This window comes from Elephantulus edwardii, unplaced genomic scaffold (assembly GCF_000299155.1).
Source record: "Elephantulus edwardii isolate Elephantulus edwardi_28Jun2011 unplaced genomic scaffold, EleEdw1.0 scaffold00096, whole genome shotgun sequence".
Classification (NCBI taxonomy): domain Eukaryota; kingdom Metazoa; phylum Chordata; class Mammalia; order Macroscelidea; family Macroscelididae; genus Elephantulus; species Elephantulus edwardii.
Genome location: NW_006399846.1, coordinates 12786431 through 12811107, shown reverse-complemented (window position 1 = coordinate 12811107; position 24677 = coordinate 12786431). Strand labels below are relative to the sequence as shown.

Below are 24677 nucleotides of genomic sequence, written 5' to 3'. Positions count from 1 at the left end.
GAACCTTTAAAATGAAATGAATGGAATTTTTTTTTTAAAGCACAGCATTCAGGAGGTCAAAAACTGGTTTTCACACCCACCTGGGCCTTTTAACTTCACACAAAGGGAAACTGTTTATTGGCCTCGGGTTGAACTCTTCATCTTGGCCAGTTACCTTTTCCAGTGGTATTGGTCACAAGGGAAACGTGGCTAGAACATTTGGCTAGCTCAGGACAAATATGTCACAACCAACAAAACAAAAGCCAGTGAATACTTACCCAGAGTACAATGGCCCATTGGTTTTATCTCTGAGAAGGACTGCATTTTTTGCCCACATGCTCGGTAAAGCCCATGAAGCTTATGTCACCCTAACCGCCTGTACCAGTGCCATCTCCTCTTTTAGCCATTGTTTATTCACCTACTGGCTCAGGACACTAGGAGGACCTAGGCCAACTGTCAGTGACCAGTGCACTCAGATGTCCCCCATCAGCCTTGGTTTCCATGGGAGCCAAACAAAAAGATTCAAAAACAAGCAGAGCACGGTAGTTGCTTTTGGCTGCCTTTCCCTTTCATCATTAAGTCCACTTAAGGGTGCAAGTTTTATTTCTTTGTTTTGTTTTCACAAATGCTTACCTACCGTTTTAGGTAATACCTAAGAAAGACAGAGTCCCTGTTTATGTGATGACTATGCACTCTTGAACCAAGAGCTAGTAAAAACAATCGAACATACTGTAGTTTAGACAGTTTCTGATTAGCTTGGATAGCTCTGGTTCTTTCTCTTCTCACGCACCCAGAGCTTTGTAAAAGGTAAGTAACTTAGAGCCTTATCATTCCGACTGCAAAATGGAAGAGAGAAAAGAAGCAGCAGCCTGAGAAAGATAATGATAAATGGGCCATACGTGCTCTCGGAGATCCGACAGGTGAATCTTATTCCAAAGGGAAGAGAAGGAAATAAAAAAAAGAAGGCTAGAGGTAGAAATATGGGATGGAGCCTAGCAGGTGGGGTAGAGGGATGTGTTGAGGGCAGAAGGAGTACATTACTGTTAGAAAAGTTCCAAAGCTGCCTGGAGTAAAGATTTAAGAGTTCGTAATGTTATTGTCTATCAGCTACAAAGCAGCGAGTACGTAAATTGTCACTGTATAAACGACAGTGACTTCATACAGGATGAGACCTCCATAGTTTTAATAAGCTCAATCAAAAGACAAAGAGATTTTAAAAAGGAAAACAGATGCTATGGTGTCAGTAGGTTAACACAAAATAAGGTCGGTCCAGTTAATCTGAAATCACTTCAGGAATGTTATCACTCAGATTGAATAACAAGGAGGTTAAGATCCAATGGGGAATGTTAGTTCATCTAAATGCTTGGGGAAATTCAGGAAATTTAGCAATGGAAAAATCTTTAGAGGAAAGTTTTGGAATTTCCCTTCAAGAAGAAGGCTGAATAAGATTTATCAGAGCCGATGTAGTACAATAACAGTTGGGCATTTCCAAGGGACAAAACAGTGATAATCTAAGACCTTAAGCAGTCTGAGTCAAATAGGATTTTTATCTTTGTTTAATATTTGCTTATTATATATAAGGTACATATTAAAGGTAGCTCCTATTCTTGAGCTTATATTTTAGTAAGAAACCCACATTATTGGATAAATGAAGGTAGTTTTTCAACTTTGCCTCTCTTCTTTCTTTAACTGGGTAGGTCTTTAATCTCTCTCCTTTGAGAACTACTGTGTTTCCCTAGTAAATAGAAGGAGCAAATAAGTGAGATGAACAGGTTTGCATTTAGGTTTCAGTGATACACTATCTCCCCCTGCCCCGCCCTGGTTTAAACCAACAGATAATGAAATGATGCAGACTCCAGAATCGTGTGTTTTCTGCTTTTGAAACAACCAGCCTGCCTTGACACATTTTTCTTGTGTTGGTTCTCAGAGATTTTGACTCTCTAGATGAGCAGAATGTGGAGAAGAACAACCAGCTGGCCTTTGATATTGCTGAGAAGGAACTCGGCATCTCTCCCATCATGACCGGCAAAGAGATGGCATCCGTGGGGGAGCCTGACAAACTGTCCATGGTGATGTACCTGACCCAGTTCTATGAGATGTTTAAGGACTCGCTCCCCTCCAGTGGTAAGGAGCTGAGTGTGACACTGCTTTCTGTGGCCTCCATCTCTGGCTGTTGTGGTCACCTGGCTTTTCCGTCTTCCCACCTCCAACTGTATCCTTCACCAGTACTACCAAACACAAACCCCAGCTTACTCTGCTTTTTCTGGTTAACTGTCAGAGGACATCCGGAATTTTTCTCCGTAATTTTTCCCTTCTCTCTTGTGTTCTCAAGGGACCCTGCTGATGCAGTGGTTAAGTGCTCTGCTGCTAACCAAAGGTCAGAGTGATTTGAAGCCACCGCTCCTTCTCAGGGAGGATGTGGGGAGCTGCTTCCATGACAATGACGACCTTAGCGCCCTGTTGGACAGTTCTGCTCCGTTCTGTAGGATCACTAGGAGTCAGAATTGACTCAAGAGAATTGAGTTTGAGTGTGCCCACAACAATCATTCTTCCCAGACCTTTCTTACTCAATTATTAAATATGCAGAAAGCCTTCCTATCCACGTTTGTCTCTACAACTTTCTCTTAAAATCAGCCTTTTTCGAACACATGATGTGTGCTTGTTGCCTCCACTGTTTCACTGCCTGGTCTTTTGAACACTTTGCAACCAGCTTCTGTTTTTACTGCTGCATCAAAGTTGGTCTCCACAGTCATTGAAAATCACTAAATCCACCTACTTTTCTCATTCCTCACCCATCACGTACTTCGTTATTTCCTGCATCGTTCATCAGTGTGCAAGGACGTCATTTTTCTTGAAACTCTTCTCTTGCCTACGGCTTCCGTGATGCTATGCCATACTTGCCTCATTCTCCTTCTTTAACTGATGTTTCTCTGGCTTCTCTTTCTTCTCATACCTCTTAGTATTTCCTGGATGGTTTTCTTGGCCTTTGCTTCCTATCTTAATTTATTAGTGTTTTTATATGTTATCAAGTCAAAACCACCTCAGAGCTTACCCTGCAGCAGGTTTTCAGAGGCTGTAAATCGCACAGGAGGAGATTTGCCTGTATTTCTCCAAAGGATTGGTTGGTGGGTTCAAACTCTATGCCTTTAGGTCATCGGCCTAATTCCTTACCACTAGGCCCCCAGAGCTCCCTATAGAGATACACATTATTTTATATTAAGAAAGGACCAGTTCTTGGAGAGGGACATCATGCTTGGAGGGTGGAGGGACAGTGCAAGAGAAGACGACTCTCGATGAGGTGTATGGATTCAGTGACTAGAGTGAGGGGAGTAGGTGTGTCAGAGACAATAAGATTGTCACAGGGCAGAGCAGGGTTTAGAGCTGTTATACATAGGGCCACTGTGAGTCACAGGTGACTCAGTGGCACATAACAAACATGTAAGGAAGCTATCATCAGAGGAGACAATTAAAATATTTTCTACTAAAATGAGCATAGAAAAGTGACAAGACTACACCTGATCAAAGGCTGAAAACTTAGAAGGCCCAGAACTGTGAGGCATTGTCAGAATTCCTCCTCATTGCACGAGCTTTCTGAGTTGCATAAACTGTGTGTAAAGGAGAAGAGTACTGGACCAGGGAGCTCTGGCAGTGTAGTCTGTCATGATTTGTGCTACTCACCCAGAGGCTATATTCATATCCATTAGCAGCTTTGCAGGAGAAAGATGCACATTCTTCTCCCATTGCAGTTTACAGTCTTGGAACCTAATCTAATGAAGGGTCGCCGTGAGTTAGAACTAACTCAATGGCAGTGAGTAAGTACTGGTCAAGAATTCCTGTTCCCCTCCAGAGCTATTGGTGTTTGTCCACAGATACCTTGGACCTGAATGCTGAGGAGAAGGCAGTCCTGATAGCCAGCACCAAATCCCCCATCTCCTTCTTAAGCAAACTTGGGCAGACCATCTCTCGGAAGCGTTCTCCCAAGGTAAGTGGAGGAGAAAAGAGGAATCTTTTATATGCTGCAAAGCTGACAGGAGGGGATGGAGCCAACAATAGTATATATTCCTGCTTCTCTTGTTTCAGGATAAAAAGGAAAAGGACTTGGATGGTGCTGGAAAGAGGAGAAAAACCAGTCAATCAGAGGAGGTAAGAATCTTCAGGGATTTGCTAGATTAAATTGCCCTTTTTGGTTTAAATCCTTAATTTCTCCAAATAGGTATTGCTAAGATCTTTTCATATTCATTCTTAACTTGTATAAGCATTACTGTGGGCAGATTTTTTTCCGAAGGCAGTTACCCTTGCTTACTTGGTGGGAAGGGCCCAGGAAAACATAGATATGTGCAGTTGTGCTTTTCTTAGTTCTTTGGAATCACTCATTTTGACATGACAGGGCTGACAGAAGTGTTAGAACTTTCTCACACTGCCCCCATGAACCAAAGTCTTAATGACTCCATCTTGAGATTCGAACCTTGAAAAGAGCTGTTAATCTCATTCAGAAACAAAACAAATACCAGTGCTTGTGCCAGAGACACCCTGAACTCCTTAGTGGGAATGGCATTTGAAGGCCCTTCTGTAACAGAGTGTGGTTCTTGGGTGGTTGATGTCCATCAGGAGGAGGCTCCCCGGAGCTACAGAGGAGAGAGACCCACTCTGGTGAGCACGCTGACAGACAGGAGGATGGACGCTGCCATTGGAAACCAGAACAAAGTGAAAAACATGGCAACACAGCTGCTGGCCAAATTTGAAGAGAATGCGCCCCCACAGTCCACTGGCATCAGGAGACAGGTAAACTCCATAGCTCGCCCTGCCCATCCAGGCTTAGTGTGGTCATAAAAGCAAGAGGAATCATTTTAAGTCACAGGAGGAGGGAGGGTATAAAACAGACCTTAGGATTCGTGGGCTCACAATTGGTGTCTGGTTTTCTCTACTCTGTGACAGAGTGGTTTGGGGTTTTTTTGGGTTTTTTTCTTTCTCCAAAGAAGACTGCTTTGGCCCTCGGCATTCAAGTCCAAGATATTGGGCAAAAAAATCAGAGGCATTTAAAAAATGTTTATTTGTATCTAATTTCCTAAGTATATTTAGGTATGTCTGTATAGATTCGTGTACATTCATATTTAAATTATAAAGGAAGTTCATGTTTACTGAGGAAAATGCTGAAAAGTGTAATAGATAGTTAAGTGTGGTTCTGTTAATATTTTACTATTTATTTGTTAAAGTCTTTTTTTTCCCCCAAGTGCATTTTTGTTTTCGTAGTTCAGGCTGCTGTGATTAATATACACTTTTCTAGTTTGCTTCCCCCCCCCACTTAACTTTTAACATATCATCATGTTGTTACAAACACTTTACATACATCTTCCTAAATGTGTATGTACCATGATCTTCTTGACTCTTCCTCTAGTGCTGAATATTTTCAGTCATTTCAAGTCTTCACTTACAAAGTGAAGTGGCTAATCTTCCTACAACAGAGCTTTTTAGGAGGTTTTTCTGTTTTAGATTATTTTCCTAGAAGATCACTAGTTCGAAATGTATAAACATAAGGATTCATCGTAAGTACTGAATTGTGTTCCATAAGGCAAGCAAAAGAGTGCTGGACAGGAATACTTGACTTGAAACATCTTTGTTAGATCTTCTCCTCCCCCTTCCTTTGCTTTTCTAATACTCACAAAGACTTCTTACAAGCAGAGGGGCCGACTAGGGCTGTGAGATTCATGCTGAGAGTTTCTTGAAAAATTCTCAACAGCCTGAGAGAGTTTGTGGACCTGCGATTCCATCCTCTTCATCCTGTCTCTTTTCTCATCTCCTCCATCCACTTCAGACATTGTTTATGTGGATTAGGTGACTGGGACTAACCTCTCTTGGAGTCTGGCCATCACTAACTTCTTCTCACTTGTAATCTGTGGTAATTAACCTTTGTACTCAATTCATGTCAAGGCTGGAGGATTATATTTGTTGGTAAACATTTGCAATTGCTTAGTGGCTGTGTGGCCTCAGGTGCCAGCCCACCTCAGGAAGATGGAGGGGATTGCATCTCCACCACTTCCTGGGAGAGGAAAGTCACCTGAACTTGCTTCCCTCATTTGGGAGGAAAAGACTGCTTTGCCAAATCAGAATTCGTAGTCTACTCTCAGAGAACATTCTTGTTCCAGAGAGAATATTTCTTTCCTTTATAAGTGTACCTTTAAGAATTCTGCCCCTTCCTCGGTTCATAGATGTATATTGTCTTCCTTAAGCACCTTTGTTTTTGTCTTTTTCTACCTCATTATATTTTATTTTGTTTTATCTCTATGTCCTGCCCCCACCCACGCTTGACCTGTGTGTCACAGCCGACACAAGAGCGTGGGCTTGGCCAGCCGTCCTGCTGCCTGACTGAGCAGGGTCGCCCTGCTCCCACCCCCCAATGGAAACAGGTAAAGAAACTGCCCAGGGACCAGGATGGGTGCCTCCTCAGGCCCTCCCACCATGCTCTTCTCTGCGCATGTGGGATTGAGGCCTGCACTTTAGAGTCCCACTTCAGCGGGCTGGTCGCCTCTCATTAGAGTAGCAAGTCTGGCAGTGCTGATTTTAGTGCACTATTTGACAGACCTGTTGAAAGGGTAGGAGTCTTCATTTTGGTGTTAATGACATTATGATGGAAAGTTATTAGATGCCTTGCCGGTTTTGTGCTTGTGATATCTGTCTAAGGCTGACTTTTTGTGTAGCCTATCTCCTTGAGATTATCAGGGGAGATATTGGCTCTTTGAACCAAGAAGGGAGCAAGCGCTGGGCCTTTCACCTTAAATAGAAAAATGTTATCCAAGAAAATAGTCTTGAACTGTGGTTTTTGTTGGTTTCAAACCCTGGGAAAAGATGTCCATGGGCTTTATCTTGGTGTTTGTCTATTTGAAATATACTCTTTTTGGAAGTGTTTTTCTAAAATCTGAGTCATGTCTCCTCAAAAAGTGCCTTTCCCAAGCAGTAGACCGTTGTCTAGGAAGAAAGGGAAATTGCCCTTGGTTTATAGTGGGAAACCCAACAGGGGTTGTAAGCCTAGTACTGTGGTTTGTCTCAGTCCACAGTGAGCAAGCTCCTGCCCTAGTCAGCAGAGCCTGGACCAGCTGTTTCAAGGTTTGCTTTTATCTATTTTATCTCTGTTCGGACTAACAGATTCTGAGAGGTCTGATGAACTGGACCTTGTTTCCCTGCACATGAGGCCTCACAAACCTCTTATGCCATAAAGTAACTGCTGTTGCTAGGAGGTGCTTGGGAGTGGTAAACTGGACTTTATTTAAATTGCATTCAGGCCAAAGTGTTCATTTCTGACCTTTCTCTTTATAATGGGCCTCATTAAATGGCAGGGCCAATGAAACTGAGATAAGAATCTCTCAGGACCAATGTCCAGAAGTGCAACAGAAGCTACTATATGTTCCCATGTTTTGCTTTGATGTCTAGGTGAAAAGGTGTAACATGAAAGGCTGCTTGAGGATTTGTGGAAGGGGCCAGTACCAGATCCCAAAAGTTCGAGATTGTTAGAGAAATCACGAGGACCCAGTGAGCTTGAGGAAGGGAGATCAGGAGTAATACATGCATGTGGTGACAAGTGACTGACTGTCAGTGGCTTTGGAGCACTGGGTGGGCTTTCAGGGAAGTCTCAGCGGTAGTAAATAGGAGCTGTGAAAAAAAGCCAGGCCTCTGCTCTGGTGAAAGGGAAGCCTCAGCTTGTCTGATTGAACAGACGCAGGGAACATGATTTTTATGGAACTGCTTGTGCTTCTGTTGATGAAGTATGTCATAGCCTCATGGAGAATGTGACTCTCCATCTGTGTACCTTCCCATTTGGACAATTTGTGATCACAGCCAAGGAAGCAGAATGCTGGTAGGATACATGGGCAACTGAATAGAAACATTGAAGTGCTGAAATACAGCATAGGTTCTATGGAAACGTAAGTTCTGTGAGAGGTTCCAGTTAGAGTGAACAGCTGGGTTGATTCTGCATTCAGACAGAGAAATCACACAATGAAAAGCCTGTTAAGAGTCATCTTACATCTTAACATGCATCAGGTTCTGTAAACCTGAGAGTTTACTTGACTGCAGAGAAGTGGCACCTGTGAAGGAAATGTAACTCGCAGTTCTTATGTGAAACGTATAATATTCACATACCTTTTTTTCCCTCACCTTAATGCCAAATCTGGGACAGTATTATAAGTCTAAATTTATCTCCTGAGAGTGCACTGTCAGATGCTACAGAAACCAGGGGACGGAGGAGTTCCAGCAGGGTGGTGAGTGTTCTCTGCTCTCAGCCTCTGACTCAGCCCGGCTGCTGGCCCTTCCTCATCCCCTCAGGAGTTTAGGGCCTGACTGGCAGCACCTCACGGTGACTCACTGGTGTTTCTCCTGAAGTGTTCAGACTGAGTCGGGAGGAGGGCGTGGCCTGCGCCACAGTGGTGGGTGAGCTGGCGCTGGGACCACTGTCTGCTTAGGTCACAGTGTGGAAGAGAGGAAATGAGTAGCGCCCCTGCCTGCCAGCATCTTTTCTGTTTGCCTTCCTGTGTAAACAGCGCGGCTCTTCCCTTCCCCACCTTGTTTGCCTTTTGATCTCCAAAAGACATCCTTTGGGCAAACTCTGCTCATCATCCTGCTTTGGTTGCGCAGAACACTGTCATGTGAGGGAACAAACAGGCCCTGTTCCTCTAGGCCTGAACACTTCCTCCCTCCAGATGTTACCTGTGGTGATCCCACACAGCCTCTGTGAACAAAGGGAAACAGGACGCCTCAGTACAAGTTAGATATTGTTGTTTCTTGAGTACCAAATTCTTCCCTTGATCAGATGCACAAGGAAGGGCCTAGAATGTGAAAGGGACAAAATGAGCACAGGCTACAGGCATCACACCTGAGGTATTCAGTTGCTGAAGGAGGTTTGTTGTGTATATCCTGCTGTTTCCTGTCCTTGCCACTTTCCCAGAACCTTCTGAGTGTGAGTGAAAAAGGTTGAAACAAAGCAGTGACAGGATGTTGTCATGGATTCCGACTGGAAGTGTTGCTTTCCTGCTGGTGGGCATACATGCATCTAAGCCTTGTCGGGGAATTCTCCACCATCCAGTCACAATGATTAACCTGTCTGCTCTTTCTCTCTACTTGTAATCAAGCCCGTTTCTTCTGTCCCCCAACAACCTTGATTAAACCAGCAAAGAAGATTCTAGCCTTGGTTCCCTGACATTTAGAAAGTGCCACACTGCAAGTTTGACCTCCCAAGACCAGCTGTGTGCGGGGATTGTGTCTTAACACAAAGTGCAAGACGCACTTGGAGACCCAGAGAAGGCGCCCTCTCTGGCTCTACAGTGATTTGCTGTTGCAGCTGGAAGGGGCACAGAAGGGGCCTGTGGGATTCTTTTTTATAAACGCCCCTCAGAGCTTCCAGAACCAGCACTCAAGAGCCCACTATTTCACCAGTGTTCTCTTTGTTTGTGTCTGTTGGTGTAAAAGCGACGGGAAAAGGAGCGCTCTCGGACCTGCCCCAAAAAAGTGATCACCCTCTCTCCTCCCCCTACTCCTCCTCCCTGGCGGGCACGTGGCAGCCAGCAGGTGATCTTTTCTGCATGTCTTCAGTTTGTCTGCCTTCTGTCTGTACCGGTGGCTAGAGTAGAGACCAAATCAGTTTTCCCTCTTTCTGATGATTTCTTTTTTAAGTCTTGAGGTGTTTTGTTTTTTTTAATGCAGAAAGTCATTTATTTATAACAAAAGCAACCTTTATTGCTGCAAATGAGTTATTCCTGTCTGAATCCTAGGATCATACAAAAATCCTTTCAAAAACCCAGGTAGTTTAATGTACGATACCACATGATGATTCAATTACAAATTAAAATTTAAACTCCGTTTGTCACAGATCCAAGGCATAGAACTCCTGGAGAGTAATACAGTTTTCTATAACTTCACGTAGAGCAGACATTTGTATCTTGCTGCCCAAAGAGTTCTAGTTAAGACGGGCTCCTGAAGCTTCTATTGCTTCTCTATATGAGTTTGTTTTCTTCTGATTCTGTGAGCCCTACCTTTTGTATATCCCACTTCTTCCAACAAACATTTCTGCATACACCTCATTCTCACTCCATGCAGACCATTCAAGAAGTACTTTGTGGAATAGTTAAAACCATGAGCATCGATTAATGAGGATGAGAATATACTTGTGGTAAACTTACACAAATAAATGTGTGGAATGGCTTGTTTATCTTTATGATATATGTTTATTATATAAAATGCTATTTCAAAGGCAAGCTCTATGAAAAAGATATTTCTAAGCTAAAATGCCTTATTTAAAATGTACCACCACCACCAGAAGAACTGGTTAGTGTCTGGCTATCATTAATGAACATTTTAATCAAAGATTGTGTAGAAGAATCCTGATCAAAATGGAAAATGCAGAACAGAATTTTAAATTTTCACAGACTCCAAACTTTCTGGAATAGAGTGTGGATAAACTCTTAAAACTATCACCCTCAAATAATCTTTAAACTAGAACTATCCCCTGAAGTCATTTTAGAATAATAATAAACTGTGGTGGCTTACTGGCACTACTCTCCTGAAGATACATAGTTTGAATCCACCAGCTGCTCTGTGGGAAAAGGATGGGCAGTCAACTCCCACGCAATTTACTGCCTCTGAAAACTTGTAGGAGATTCATCTATAAATTGGCTTCAGATTGATGACACATAACAAGAAGTTAAAAAACAAAGGAGGGGGAGCTCTAGTGAATAAGTCCATAGGGAGTTGTGCTGCCCACCCAAAGACTACACCTCTCTGTGATTCAGATACACCAACAACTCCAAGAGAGAAAGACGGGTAGACTGCTCCTGAGATTTACAGCCTCCAAAAACCCTCTGGAGGGTCAGCTGTGAGTCAGTTCCAATTAGATAGCAATGAGTGAGGTTTTGAATTTTATACCTTGTCACTAAGAGCTAACACTAGGAACATTTTATTTCTCCCAAGCAATATTCTAAGTTCTTTTTGGACATTATCTCAGTTAATTCTTAAAATAACGCAGTGATGAAGCTGCTATTATTATCCCCCCTTTTTACAGATGAAAAAGCGAAAGCATAGGTTAGAGACAGCAAGATCACATAGTAACTAGCGGAGCCAGGAATTGAATCCAAGTGGTGTGAGCCTGGGCCCTAAGCTCTGGGGCTCATTCTGCTTGAGGAGACAGTGTGCCCATGGGCCCTGGATAAGATTAGCCACACTGCAGTCTTTGAATCAGCTTCTTCACCATTACGTGGCCACAAGGTGACTATAATTCTCACCACAAGTCACCACGTGATTGTTATGCTAGCTTCACATTAGCCCCTTCTTGTCTTCAGATTTCTGTCCCGTTCATGTCCTTATTTCCGTCTGTCATTGACAGTGTCTCCAGATTTTGCACATTTCTCCCAGAAATAATATAACACACACACACACACACACACCAGTTCTGTAGTCCTTCCTACCCTGGAGTTTCTTCTAGGCTATTAGAATGGTCTTTTATTCTAGCCAGTATCCAGCTCTTCACCTTCCTTTCTAACATCTGATTATGGAAAGCTTTACCCTTCTAACCTACCTTCCCTTATATTCTTCCGTTATTAACACCTCTGATCTCATGCCACCCTGTGAATGAATTATGTTTGTTCCACTTTTATACTAACGTAGTTATCGATGTAGCTAGTCTCATTGGGCTAAATGGCTGCATAGAAAGTGATTCTTGGGTCGCAGGTTTGGGTCTACCTGGGGGCGTGGGCATTGGCAATGGGGATGGATGAGGGGCAAGGAAAATGTCTTGAAATTGAACTCTTGAGTTTCTGCCACTGAATCTATTACTTAGATGGTGGTCTAAATAGAATGTTTGGAGGGAGCTTAAGTTTATCCTTTGTTGCCTACAGACATTCAGGGATCTTGATGCTGACAGCCATGGCAAGCAGAGTCCTCGCCATGAGAGGGTAACGAGCATGAACCCAAGGCATGGGATGCTGAGCCAAAGAGAGGGGCACGCTGGGGGAAAGGGGGGCAGAGGGAACGGTGGGGCAGTTCCCCACTCCCCTTGCTTCTTGCATGCTCTTGTCACCAAGCCAAGAGCCAGAGTTCCTTTTATGCACAATATTGAGCCATGCCGATGGCATTCACAGTACAGCCTTCTTGCACCAAGCATTCAGATCAGATGCTGACCCTGGGCATTCTGTTTGCCTTCCCCCACCCCAAGATCACACTACTTCTGCCCCTGACATACATGCCAGTTGTAGGATAGCATTTGACAACCAGGTATTGGGGTCCTCAGAGGAAGAGGTTACTCAGTGGGGGCATTTGCTTGGCTTTTTTCCCCCCCGCAACAATGGAATCTTGGAATGGAAATACTTAGAGAGCCAAATTCTCAGCTGCTATGGGAATTTTTCCAGTTTGAGGAGGATAGAGGGTCAGGAAGGTGACAATAAGAGGGGAAAGATAATCAGAAGTTTAGTTAATCTTTTCTCTAAAAAACTAATGGGAGAAATTGATTAAATCTGACTATCATAATTTGATGACAAGCAGAGATAAGTGGTTAAAGAAACTGGCTTATTTAAGGGGACATTTTTAGTCATCACTTTGCAGTGAGAATGAATCTCTGCATAGCAGCCACACACAGGCTCTTTTGTCTCACTTTTCCTTCCACCTTTGCTCCCTGAGAAATGCTGTTGTAGCTAAACATCAAATGAGGTTACCTCCTAGGTCTGTTTGGAAGCCAGGCTAACTGGTCCCCTCCTCAGCCCACCCCTTCCTCTATCTCCAGGCCCTCCAGCTGCTACTAGAGTGCACACTGCAGCTGTTGGGGGCTGAGCTTGAGCAAAGAGCCTTGGAGGACAAGGTGGATGTCCTTCCCATCTCACCAGCAGCCCCGCTCAGCTTCACTCACTCTTGCCAGAATCTCTTCTCACAAGCCTTGTCTACGCCCAGCCACCCTTCTCCCCAGCCTGCATTCCTTGGGGAAAACCAGGCATTCTCACTGAGCCTACATTTTGGAGAACATGCATGTAGTGGGCGTGGGGGGGTGGTGATGTTTAAATGAATATCTAAAAGAAGAATGGACGGAAATATGGTAAATCAACTGCTTTTGGTCAGGAAAGATGGTCACAAGTCCAAGGTGCACAGCAGAAGGGAAAGTAGAGGTGAGCTCAGAGGCAAATTCCACAGGGATATTTTTCCTTTTTTCTGCCACCCCACCCCCACCCCCCAGACTGTGGATTGGTTTCTCTGTGTCCTCAGTGCAGGGCTTCAATCCAGGTACTTCTGAGTGCCCCTATTTGTATTCTCTTCCTGGACTTCCCCTTCACTGTGCCATCATCCTACATGTACTCTCCCCAAGTCTCTCTGCTCCTACCCAGCACTCATCCCCTTTCTTCCCAATCTTTGCCCTCCCAGAGCTGGGTTCTCTGTGGCTTACTCCTTTTGGCCTTCAGTGCTCCCCGCAGAGATCACACCACACTCCTAAGCCTGTAGCTGAGCCTGGCTGGAGCCAGACATCTGGAGCAGAAACTGGGGTCACCGGCTGTGTCCATACTGTCACCCTCCATCTTGAGAGTCACCTGGGGATCTTGTTAAAATGTAAATTCTGATTCAGTATATCTGAGGTGGAAGTAGAGATTCTCTGCTCTTTTTGAGGCCAGTGGGGTGATAGACAGTAGAATCTTTTTACCCCAAGAGAAATCCCATCTGAAGCCAGTGCTCTTGGATTAGCAGAGCTTATGCATGAGCAGGGGGGCCCTTTGCCCTCACAGGCAGTTACTAATCTGCCGGGGAAATGGAGCAAGAGTCCCCACGTGAGACAGGGCCCTGGTTGAACAAGTTCCTCATCAGTTGAGCGGCCCTATGCAAGAAGGTTACTCAAGGGCTCAGCTGAAAGCATAGTGTTTATAAGACATTTATTTTCAAGAAAACCTAAGCCATTCATTTTCCAGAACTAAAAGCCTTTCTTCAAATATTATCTAGCTGAAAGTCTAATAGTAGGGTCTGAAGTAGCCAGGTTCCTTATGTTTAGGATACCATATGACTTCTTTTTTTTTTTTATGACTTTTTAAAAAATTTAACATTTTCCCTTGATTTTTTTTTTCTCTCTTTCTCCATCTTATATTTATAGCCAGAGCCTGAACCTTCACGTCGATTTTTTGTCGACCAGTGGGAACTTTCTCTTAGTCTCCGTTCCTCCAACCGCCCCGCCTCTCCTTCCTCTGACTCCCTTCGACAGGTAGCACGGCCTGTGACTTGGCAAAGCTCCTTTCCCTCCTCTGCCTCTGCTCACTTCACTTTTACAAGCGCCACCTGCCCTGGGAGAGGTTATGTAGGTCTTACCTTTGACCTGTGTCCTGTAGGAATCACTTGTTTACAGGGGGAGAAGGTGGCGGTATCTCTTCTGCATGTGAAGTCCACGGGCCTCCTTTAAATAAATAGTGTAAGCTTAAGTAAATAACGTAAGGAAAGGAACCTGTTCTGTTTAACAACACATCTAAGTCTGTGGAAATAAGACCACTTTAATTCTTTTTTCTTATATTTTAATTATACCAGATATTGATAAATATTTTTGCTCGCTTTTTTGTAACTTCAAATGTCTTCATATTAATAGGAGTTATAAAATAAGGGAGAATGAATATGCAGTATTTTTGGTGCCTCTTGCCATTATTGAAGCCACCACTGCTATTTCCTACAGTAGCACTGATCCAGCGGTAGAGCAATTTAAAGAGAAACTGGAGGAGGATTTTTAACCCTCTCTGTTTTTGCTTGTGAGATTGTGATTGTACCAGACTATGCAGTGTGCCCACGTGGGAGCTCGTGCATGTGTGTGGTGTGTAAAAGTAGAAATCTAGCAATTGCAATATGTTGAAGACTTTTTAAGCGTGGGGAGAAGGAAACCTGTTTTTCATGTCCTGAACATAGAGAGCTTGAGTCCCCACCTCTCTTGGGGGGCTGCTTGTCAGTGTTGCCACATTGCTGAGAACTGAATGTGATGATGCTTTTGCACACGGCAGCCCTGTGCTGGAACTGCTGAAGGGTGGTGGTTTCTAGTGGGGAGAGAAGGACTCTTTGCTGAGCAGTGAAGACCGTGGGCTTGCATAGTGTCCCACCTGAGAGTGGCATTTGGTCCACGCCCTTACTTCTGTGCTGCTGGATGAAAGGAAATGCAGTTATTGCTCCCTCTGTGCCGACTGTTACCTGCTCAGCTGTGCCTGCTGTCTGTCCGCTTCAGGTCTGAGCTTCTCTAATGTCCCTAATCTGCAGTCAGTTTGGTTCCAAAAGCCACTTGTTTTTCTCAACCACTAATGGGTATAAGCTGTTGCACCAATCCTTGGAAATCTCCAATCCTTGGAAATCTCCTTATTTTAAGTCCCTAAATATGATTGATCCCCAGTTCCACCTGACCCCTGGAGAATGGTTTTCTTGCTTGTACTACTGCCATTGTTCCTACATTTTATATGGAGTTCGTTTCACCAGGAGCCCATCTGGTTTGTGATTCTGCTCAGCCCAGGGTATACTTGCTCATGCCAGTGATCTTACACGTAGGTTTGCCTGTTTCCTGTGAGGGCTGTTGACATGTATAAAACGGATTCCCCTGCTATGTTTCTGAATCGCAATAATTGGGTCACCTCAAGATTGGCTGGCAGCTCCTTCTCTCATGCAGTTCAGAAAAGGAGTGCCACACACATGGGATGCCAGCGGCATCTCCCTGTGACAAGTGACTTGGAAGTGTTGTTTCCACTTGGAAGTGTAGAGGATTGCCCGCAAAGACTTTGCTCTCCACCCCTGAGGAAAGGCTGAAAGCTGAGCTGCCTAGATTGCCAGCTTTTGGTATGAGCAGAAAGACATACAGTTATAACCTTGTAGTTATTTATCTTGGAGAAAGTGTAATCAGAATGCTCCTTCAGAGGATGGTGAAATGTGACTGGCATACTTGGACATATGATTAGCAGGAGGGACCAGAGCCTGAAGAAGGATGTCATGCTTGGTAAACTAGAGGGTCGGAAAGACTCTCAGTGAGATGAATTGATAAAGCGGCTCACGTATAGCAGTGTTAGGGTGGCAGGGACCAGGCAGTGTGTCATTCTGTTGTTACATAGTCGCTGTGAGTCAGAACTACGTGGTGCCACCTAATAATGGTTTTCTCCGGTTGTTTCATCAAAGTTGCCTGAAAGAGGGTAAGTCCGTTGAAACACATTCTAGCTTCTTAGTATTAATGGAGCAATTCGGTACATAACTGCAGGCGTGTGCCTCCGTGGCTTGTGTTTGAGATGGCCTACCCAGCCCAGAGGCATTGGCTTTAGTGCTAGGGTGAAAAACAGGACCATTACTATATTGTGCTCAGTTTCCTGTAACATAGCAATAGGCAGGAGTGTTTTTTGAGCTCTGATAGTGTAATGGTTAAAGCCGTAAGCTGCTAACTGAAGGGTCAGGAATTTGAGTCCCCTAGCTGCAAGTGGGAACTTTGATGACCTAGTCCAGGGACTTGTGTTACTAATTCAAAGGCCACACAACTCTGGAGGTTCAAATCCACCCGTAGTTCCGTGGGCGAAAAATGAGCAGTCCCCTCCCATGAGGTTTAGAGCCGTGAAAGCTGGCTGCTGTGGCAGTGAATTTTTGAGTTTGAGCTTCTCCAAGGAAGAAAGATCTGGCAATCTGATTCCGTAAAGATTACAACTTTGGAAACCTTCTGGGGCAGTTCTGCTCCGTCCTGTGAGGTCACCATAGTTTGGAATTGACAAGTATGACTGGGTTTAGTTTGGGTTTTGGAGCAGGTGTTCGATGCCTGTGACGGCATTACAGGTTAAGTGTTAATAAGAAGGAGATCAACACAAGCACTTTTAGGGTTTTTGATATCCGGCTCCCAGTGGAGGGAACCTCCACACCTTGGTTTATTTCTAAATGAAGAAGTACTCTCAAGATTTACTGTGCATCGTGGTCTCCTGTCTAGATGAGAGCTGTTCTCCCTGGATTCTCTGTGTGTAATTGGAATCCCTAAGACCCATCTTACTCCCCTTTGTTTGCATCTGTCCTGTCTTCCCACTCTTCATTCCCTGCAATTGCAGATTCAAAGGCATCAAAGCCTAGTTCTCCTCTCCCAGAGATTGTTTTCTAAAGCAGGTGTTCCACCCGCACTGATGGCCTTGTGTGGACACTGACACCGTGTTTTTTTTCCTTACCACCCAGCATTTCTGCTTGTGAACACTGTGTTGGCATGGTTTGCTGCTACACCTTGTATCCATTTTACACTTTTCAAAGTTTTGATGGATTTGTGGTTTTTTTATTGAGTTGTGTTTTTTTTTCCTCACTGTCTTCTTAATTTAGTTTTTCCAATTCTCATTTCCGTTCATTCTGGTCCTTTTCTAATCTCCAACCAATAGAAGTATATAAAGATGTACACAGGCGGAGTGAGCTCATTGGCTGAGCAGATAGCCAGTCAGCTTCAAAGGAAAGAGCAGCCCAAAACCCTTCTAGACAAGAAGGAACTGGTAAGAGCTCCGTCAAGGGCACTTGTCTATATAGGCACACACAGCTGTGGTGAACACGCCTGGTTTGTTCTAACTCATTAAGTGGCACAGATTGCCAATCTATATGGCATGTGGTAATTTTCTTTGAGGTTGTCTGAATTTTGATGACTGAATTTGAATTTCTAGGATTGCAATAGTTATTTGAAATGTTGTGGGGGGGAAAGCACATGTGGTAATGTAAAAGGAGCTCACTGAAGCCCAGGCTGCCCATGTCTTCTTATGACCACAGGAGCCCTGAATGTATATGCAGTTGACCATTGAACAACACTGAGGTTAGGGAAAGCAAGCTCCAGTGAAGTTGAAAATCTGGTGAATGATATTAAAAAAAAATTCTATAAAAGTGACAAACTACTCACATGGAGCTAATTAGACTCACAGCCTGCTGAGTGGGTCCATGCAACAGTGGAGCTCACACGAGCAGAATATCCAAGTCTAAGTAGACCTGCCCATTTCAAGCGTGTTGTTCAAGGGTTAGCTGTATCTTATGCTTCCCTCAAAAAAATAATTTTATTAAAAATAATTCAGTTTGCTGGAAAATGCTGTGAAGTAGAATCCATCAGCAGAAACAAAACAACTTCATTTTGTTCTTGGTTGTTGATCAGCATCCACTAGAGATCTGACACAGTGCCAGCTGCTACAGGTTGGCACGCCTGACATGAGTCCTGCAGTGAACTCCTGTTATTTGGGAGAGTCAAAAGTGAGGCATACCACAGCCATGTAATTTTCTTGGGCTCAAAACGGAATCACTTGGTGAGAGTCAGTTCCACATAGGAAGGGGGCACAGTCCCTGGAACTGAGCCTGAGAGGCCCTGTCCTCACGTGCCTTCTTCCCTCCCTTTCCTCATCTCCTCCAGGGATCCATAAAGAAGGAGTTCCCCCAGAACCTGGGGGGTAGCGACACATGCTACTTCTGCCAAAAGCGAGTCTACGTGATGGAGAGGCTGAGTGCTGAGGGCAAGTTCTTCCACCGGAGCTGCTTCAAATGCGATTACTGTGCCACCACCCTGCGCCTCTCGGCCTACGCCTATGACATCGAGGATGGTGAGTCTGTTTGCACCTGGGCCCAACCTAGGGACTGAGCTCTGGGATTCGTTAGCCTGTTGGAGCTGGGGACCTTGCAGCCTTCTTTATTTCTATCTGTAGATGTAGATACAAATTCATAGAAGCTTGGTAGCACAGCAGTGGAGTCCTCAGCTACTAATGAAAAAGTTGGCTGTTAAAGCTCATCCAGCAGCTCCAAGAGAGCAAACACCTTGCAGTCTACTCCTATAAGGATTATCATTTAGGAAACCCTGTGCAGTAGTTTTCCTCTCACATGAGGTTACAACTTGATTTAGTGTCAATTAATGACTGGGTGCACATGGAACTCTGATAGCACATAATCTGAAGGGAATTGAACTGCTAACCTAAAAACCCTCTGTGATTTGAGTCCACCAACAACTCTGTGGAAGAAAGATGGGCAATCTCCTCATGTGTGTTTTACAGCCTCGAAAATCTAGTGAAGGGTCAGCTGTGAGCTGGTTCCAAAGAGAAGGCAGTGATAATTCCCCTCGCCACTGCCTCCTCCTCTTCCTTTCATCCTACCTATTCTAGTATCCCTACTCCATCTTTTCGGTTACTTTCTAAGAATCATATACATTTTTTTCAAGTCACCATACCAGGTCAAAAGCGTTACTCAGTAATGATGAAATGAAAATGGTATGCATTTACCAAAATCATTTCTCTGGCTTCAGAGACAGTTGTTTGCAGTTTTATATCAAGGTGGGATTGTTTTCTTAAAGATACAGTGAGACCAAGTCTTTATCCCCCCCCGCTTACTTTATAAAAGGAAAATCCCAGGTCTTCAGATTCCCTTTCTGACATGTGGCAGACGCAGCGAGGATGGCGTAGAATAGAGCAGGGTTCACAGCCATTTGTTCATAAAGGCCTTTCACTATGACTTGTAGTTGACCAAGGGTGCATAACAACAGCTCTGATGTTCTGGTCCAGGCCTTTGTGGCAACTTGTGCCTTTATAGTGCAAAGAACTTGATGGGGAACTAAGTAAGCATGTTCTAGCTTGCAGCAGACACAGTGACAGGCTGGAATGCCTGCTCCCTGAACACCGTTTAGTTAATATAAAAAGGTAGCCGAAGACTTTGATGGTTTTTTTTATCTATCCAGTTGTTGAAGAGATGTAATGGAAGCAGTCCTGTGGATTAAAAAGTAACAAAAGAAAGGACAAATAAATACCACATAACACTGCTGTTATAAAATAGGACAGACATGAGAGATGTTGGGGAGGGAGTGGAGAAAGATTGGATAATGAGCATTGCACTAGATAGATGAGGGGAAGAAGTGTCTAAAAGGAATATAATTATTCATTGTATGTATGACAATCTGGAAGGAGTGCATTGCGGGGTGGGCTAGGGAAGGGGGGAGAAAAGGTGCAACAATGAATTTAAGTAAATCCTCCCATGCAAGCTTGATGTAAGTATGTTGCTTTGGTAAGCAACTTCTTGATGGTAAGGAGACAGCACACAGGAGAGACGCCATGCAAGGCTCTGCTGATAGTGAATGAACAGAGCAGCTATGTCAGGCAGAGCAGGAAAGGAGCAGAAGCAGTGAGCTGAGAAAGGAGACTCTTACCTTCTTGTTACCTTGTTGCATTGTGTTTGTAGAAAGCTTGTTGTATTAGTAAAAACAGGAAGAAGATGGTTTTCTGGATTAGACAAGTTGTTAGGTAAAAATTTCAGTCTCACTGTTTACGCATCTGTTCATTGGTTAACGCCTTTGATCTCTAAAGATGGGAATTGACAGATAGAACATATAGAGCCTCTTTGAACTTTACAGCCTGGAATGAAGATCCCTCAAGGTTCTGTCTGTTGATCATGGTATAAAACTGCTTCTCTCTGTCACATGCACTTGAGGATGCATATGGCATTTAAAATGTTCTTCCTGAGTGCTCTTACATTGTGGAGGTTGCAATCAGTGTAAAAACGTACTGTGTTTAAGTTACTGAATGGAAGATGAATTTGCTCTGTAAACTTCCATGCAAATCGCCTTTAGAAATAAAAATAAAGGAGCGCTGGTGGCCTAGTAGCAAGACGCTTCACTGCAGTCCTAGAGGTATGTGGTTTGAATCCACCAGATGCTCTGTTGGAGAAGGAGGGGCAACCTCTTCCTGTACCAGTCAAATCTGATTTGATGGTATATATACACACACACACATACACACACCCCATTTTTAAAAAATTATTAAAAAAATAAAATACACCTCCGGTGACTTGCTTTCTGATGAAAATAAAGCACATATTCACAAAGCAGTAGTGGACCGTGTAAGTGTGTGTGTTTATGGGTTCAGTAACATCGTGCACGCTATTATTATTTTTTTTTTAAAGTTTAAAGGAGGAACAGATGGTAAATCTTGAGGATGCTTAGGAATGGTTCATTGTATTAATTTAAACTTCACGACGCAGGTATGAAATGGCCAGCGAGGGAGAAAGAAGGTGTAGAAAGCATTCCAGGCAGGAGAATAGTGGGAGTCCAGACAGAAGTACTGTAGTCATGATGTTGGCAAGACAGGCAAGGCCAACCCAGTTAAATGTCTTATTCTTGACACTGGAGCAGGAGACTGACTGAACCAGGCCCCCACATTTAGCCTTGATAAATTTTTACTGGCTTACTTCCTCACAAAGCCCCTCTCTGACAGAGAAGACTAGTGAAAAGAGTGGGATTTTAGGGGTACCTTAACCTCCATATTTTTCACCTCAATTGAGTTCTTCAAAAAGAGAAAGCCTAGAATTGCACTGGGGAAGTGGGCTGTCAGGGACCTCTCCAATGTGTGAGGCGCAGTGTTGCCGGTCTGGAGACTAAGGTGCACCTGATCCAGGCCATGGTCTTTGTGGTTACTTGCTGTGTGACTAAGGATGACAGAAGAAGAATTGATGCCTTTAAGTTGGGGTGCTGGAGAAGAGTTTTGAGCAATGGACCGCCAAGCAAATATATCTGGCTTGGAGAGGGTGAAACTAAGTTTCTCCTTGGAGTCAAGGATTTTGAAGCTCTAGCTCACATACTGGCATTTTGCCAGGAGGGACCAGTCCTTGGTCAAGGACATCATGGCTTGGAAGAGTGGGGACAGTGCAGGAGAGGAAGACCCAATGAAATGGATTGACATGATAAGTGGAGCAATGGGATTAGGTTGTTGGAGTCAGTGAGACTGGCTCAGGACAGGACAGCTTCAGAGCTGTTTTACCTAGGGTCTCTATGAGTCACAGGTAACGCAATGACACATAACAACAGCAGTAACAACAAAGATGTGTAGCTCAGGTAAAAGGAAACAACCCACCATGCTAGGCCTTTAAATTAACATAATTTTGTCCTCACACCAGTCATGTGAGGGAGCTGTTTTTGTTGCTGTAATTTTACAAATAAAAAAGCCCAAGCTCAGAGAAGTTATAGTTTGCTTGTCCGAGCTCATACAACTACTAAGAGTGTTGTTTGTTAAATGATTTCTGAGGTCCCTGCCAGGTCAGGATTCTGGGGTGACTTCAGTCCCATTGTCACATAGAAACTCAGTCAGTCGTGGGCTTCAGAGATCTATCCATGTCTCCCTCTTGCCCCTATTTATTCCTCTTTTCTGCTTTTTGCAGTAGACGCATGTAATCTGCCCACAAGCTGAACTACTCTGACTCTTGCCAAACACTAGCTCATTTTTGACTGCTGCCAACTTTTAAGGCAGGATCCTAAATCAGACACTGTGTCATGTCTTCCCCTGTTATCTCGAGGCAGGATAGCCAAGGTGATCTGTGAAGAGTAGTTCTCAGTGATGACAAGTCTGAAACCGTCCAGTCTCCATCGCTGCTGCAATCAAGCTGCTCAGCCATCTGTGTCCTCCGTCCTCTGCGTGGACCTCAAGTCCTCCACCCTCCACCATTGCCCTCCTATATTCTGTTTCTGCACAGCAACCCGAGGGCTCCTACAAAAGTGGAAATCAGATCTGACAAATCTCCTGCTTTCTACTCTTATTCCCTGCTTTCTACCCTTATTCCCCGCTTTCTGCCCTTATTCTCCACCACACTACAAAATGGAGATAAATAGTTCTCACTGAGTGAACTCCTAACTCCCAGCAACATTATGTGCAGCGCAAAGAGATGTTGCTCAGGCCACAGGCGTATTCCGGTGTGTCATTGCAGCGATTGTCTAACCCATCTAAACTAGCTCTCCTTTGCAGGCTCTCTGCTTCACCAAACCTGACGTCCTCATCTAGGACTTGATCCCTCTTGATAATGTGCCCAAAGCAGGCACTCAGACAGCCTTCTGTTGGAATCCATAAGATTTTCACGGACTAATTTTTGAAGGAAGGTTATCATCTCTTTCTTCCCTAATCTGTCTTATTCTGGACCCTTCCCTGCAACCTTCCACCTTAAATCAGTGTGGCTTTTGAAATACTGGTGCCATAACTTTGAGCATAACAGCAGTGTACAAACCACCTCAGTGTAACATAACTGACGGATGGCAAGTAGTACAGATAGAGTCACAGTAGTTTTTCTAATGGAGCTTCTGCCCCTCTGTTCTGTGCTGTCACCGAGCCCCTGGTTCACTATTCCTGCTGTGATGTGTGCACGTCTTTAGACTGATTAGGCTGTTCTCTCCTTAGGCCTTTGTACTTGCTCTCTCCTTCCCTAGAACACACTTCCTATGATCTTCACATGCAAAGGTGGTTTTGTCTCTCATACTTCCGCTTACACCTCCTCGGAGGGGCATTTTCCTGCTCCTGACCTTACATAAAGGCACATGGTGGCAGAAGTAGGTTACATGTTGAAATACTGACTGAAAGGTTGGTGGTGTGAATCCACCAGATAGTCTGTGGAAAAAAATAGGCAGTCTGCTTCTGTTAACGTTGTCGTCCTTATTAAGTGCCATCGAGATGGAATTGACTCCTAGCTGACCCACCAGCATGTTTACAGAGGCAGAAAATTACCTGGGAGGACATTGCCCATCTTTTTCCTGCGGGGCAGCTGGTAGATTCAAACCTGTACCTTTGAGTTGGCAGCACAGCTCCTTACCAGGATGGAGGGTCACTGTGAATCAGAATTGGCAGTGGCCTTGAGCTTGATTTCTATTGGGGTGCTAATTTCACTCTGTCCTGTAGAGTTTCTGTGTGTTGTCAGAAGCTACCCAATGGCCTGTTTTTTAATAGTACTATTTCCTGAATTATTTCTGAGTATTAAATACTAAAGATGTTGATAGGTATAAAGCAGTTATAGTAGTCTTTGGCTACTTTTTATTTTTATGTTAGCCCCTTTTTTGTTCTTTTTTTTTAATGTCAGACGGGTAATGTGCCAACATCATAAAAGGTTTAAGGGTGGCACATGTCATACGAAAGCATGAACACCCAATCATCATGCTTATGAACCGGAAAAGGATCCATTTTACTTTTACTCTAAAAAGCTCCCCGCCCCCAGTGCCATCTAAGTAAATTGGGGAAGAGGCAGTAAGAGTTATGTTTGTCGATTATTGATTCCCCTCTAAAATATCAGATAATGCTTTGTTTATGTCAGCCAGTGAGACTGATATCCTGTCTTCATTTTATACGTGAGGAGACATATTCCAGCAAACTGAGTAGTCTCACAGATGAGTGTTTGAAACATTTGACTGGAGATTGAATGTGAGTGCTCATGGTCTTCCCATCAGGTCATGCTGTCATTTTAGAAGAAACAAGTTTCTGCCATTCCCTTCGGCAGACCTTTTGACAGCAAATGCGGCACGTGTCTCTGAAATGTAAACCACCTTCCTTTCTTAATTTAGCATTCCATAGCAGAGGTCAATGAGGATGCCTTGGTAAAAAGAATGAAAGTAAATGTAATGGATTAGAATTTATCAGTGCTATAGTAAACACAACTCTTGCCTTCACAAAATAAAAATCTGACTCAGATTAGTGTTTAGGGATTAGATTTTAGAACTTCCTTTTATACAGTAATCTCAGAATTGAGGGCTCCTTCCCTAGTCTACCCAGCATCTAGTTAACTTGACTTAGTTCATGTGGCCATACCTGAAGCACAGTGTCCTGAGATTGGGATGGGAAAAAGGCAGAGTTCTGATAGATAGCATCGGTCACCCCTCCAGTCTCTGTGGTGAATAATACTTGGCTGTATGATTGGTAGCTCCCTTAGAATCACATGGAAAAGATGTTTCTTAAAGAATGGGACTCAGAACA

At 43.9% G+C, this 24677-nt stretch overlaps 1 protein-coding gene across 3 annotated transcripts in view; it reads left to right on the top strand.

Annotated features, from left to right (window-relative positions):
- Positions 1-24677, top strand: part of MICAL3 (microtubule associated monooxygenase, calponin and LIM domain containing 3) — a 126739-nt gene that overhangs the window by 18401 nt on the left and 83661 nt on the right. For 2 of the 3 annotated variants that reach the window (XM_006891341.1, XM_006891340.1), the window contains exons 12-16: positions 1907-2103; positions 3849-3961; positions 4060-4122; positions 4588-4761; positions 18335-18521. In XM_006891341.1, the coding sequence (XP_006891403.1) occupies positions 1907-2103; positions 3849-3961; positions 4060-4122; positions 4588-4761; positions 18335-18521 (734 nt within the window). Of the gene's footprint in view, positions 1-1906; positions 2104-3848; positions 3962-4059; positions 4123-4587; positions 4762-9435; positions 9535-11855; positions 11913-14080; positions 14189-17333; positions 17442-18334; positions 18522-24677 lie in introns of all 3 variants that reach the window. The other variant, XM_006891342.1, reaches the window with a different exon arrangement.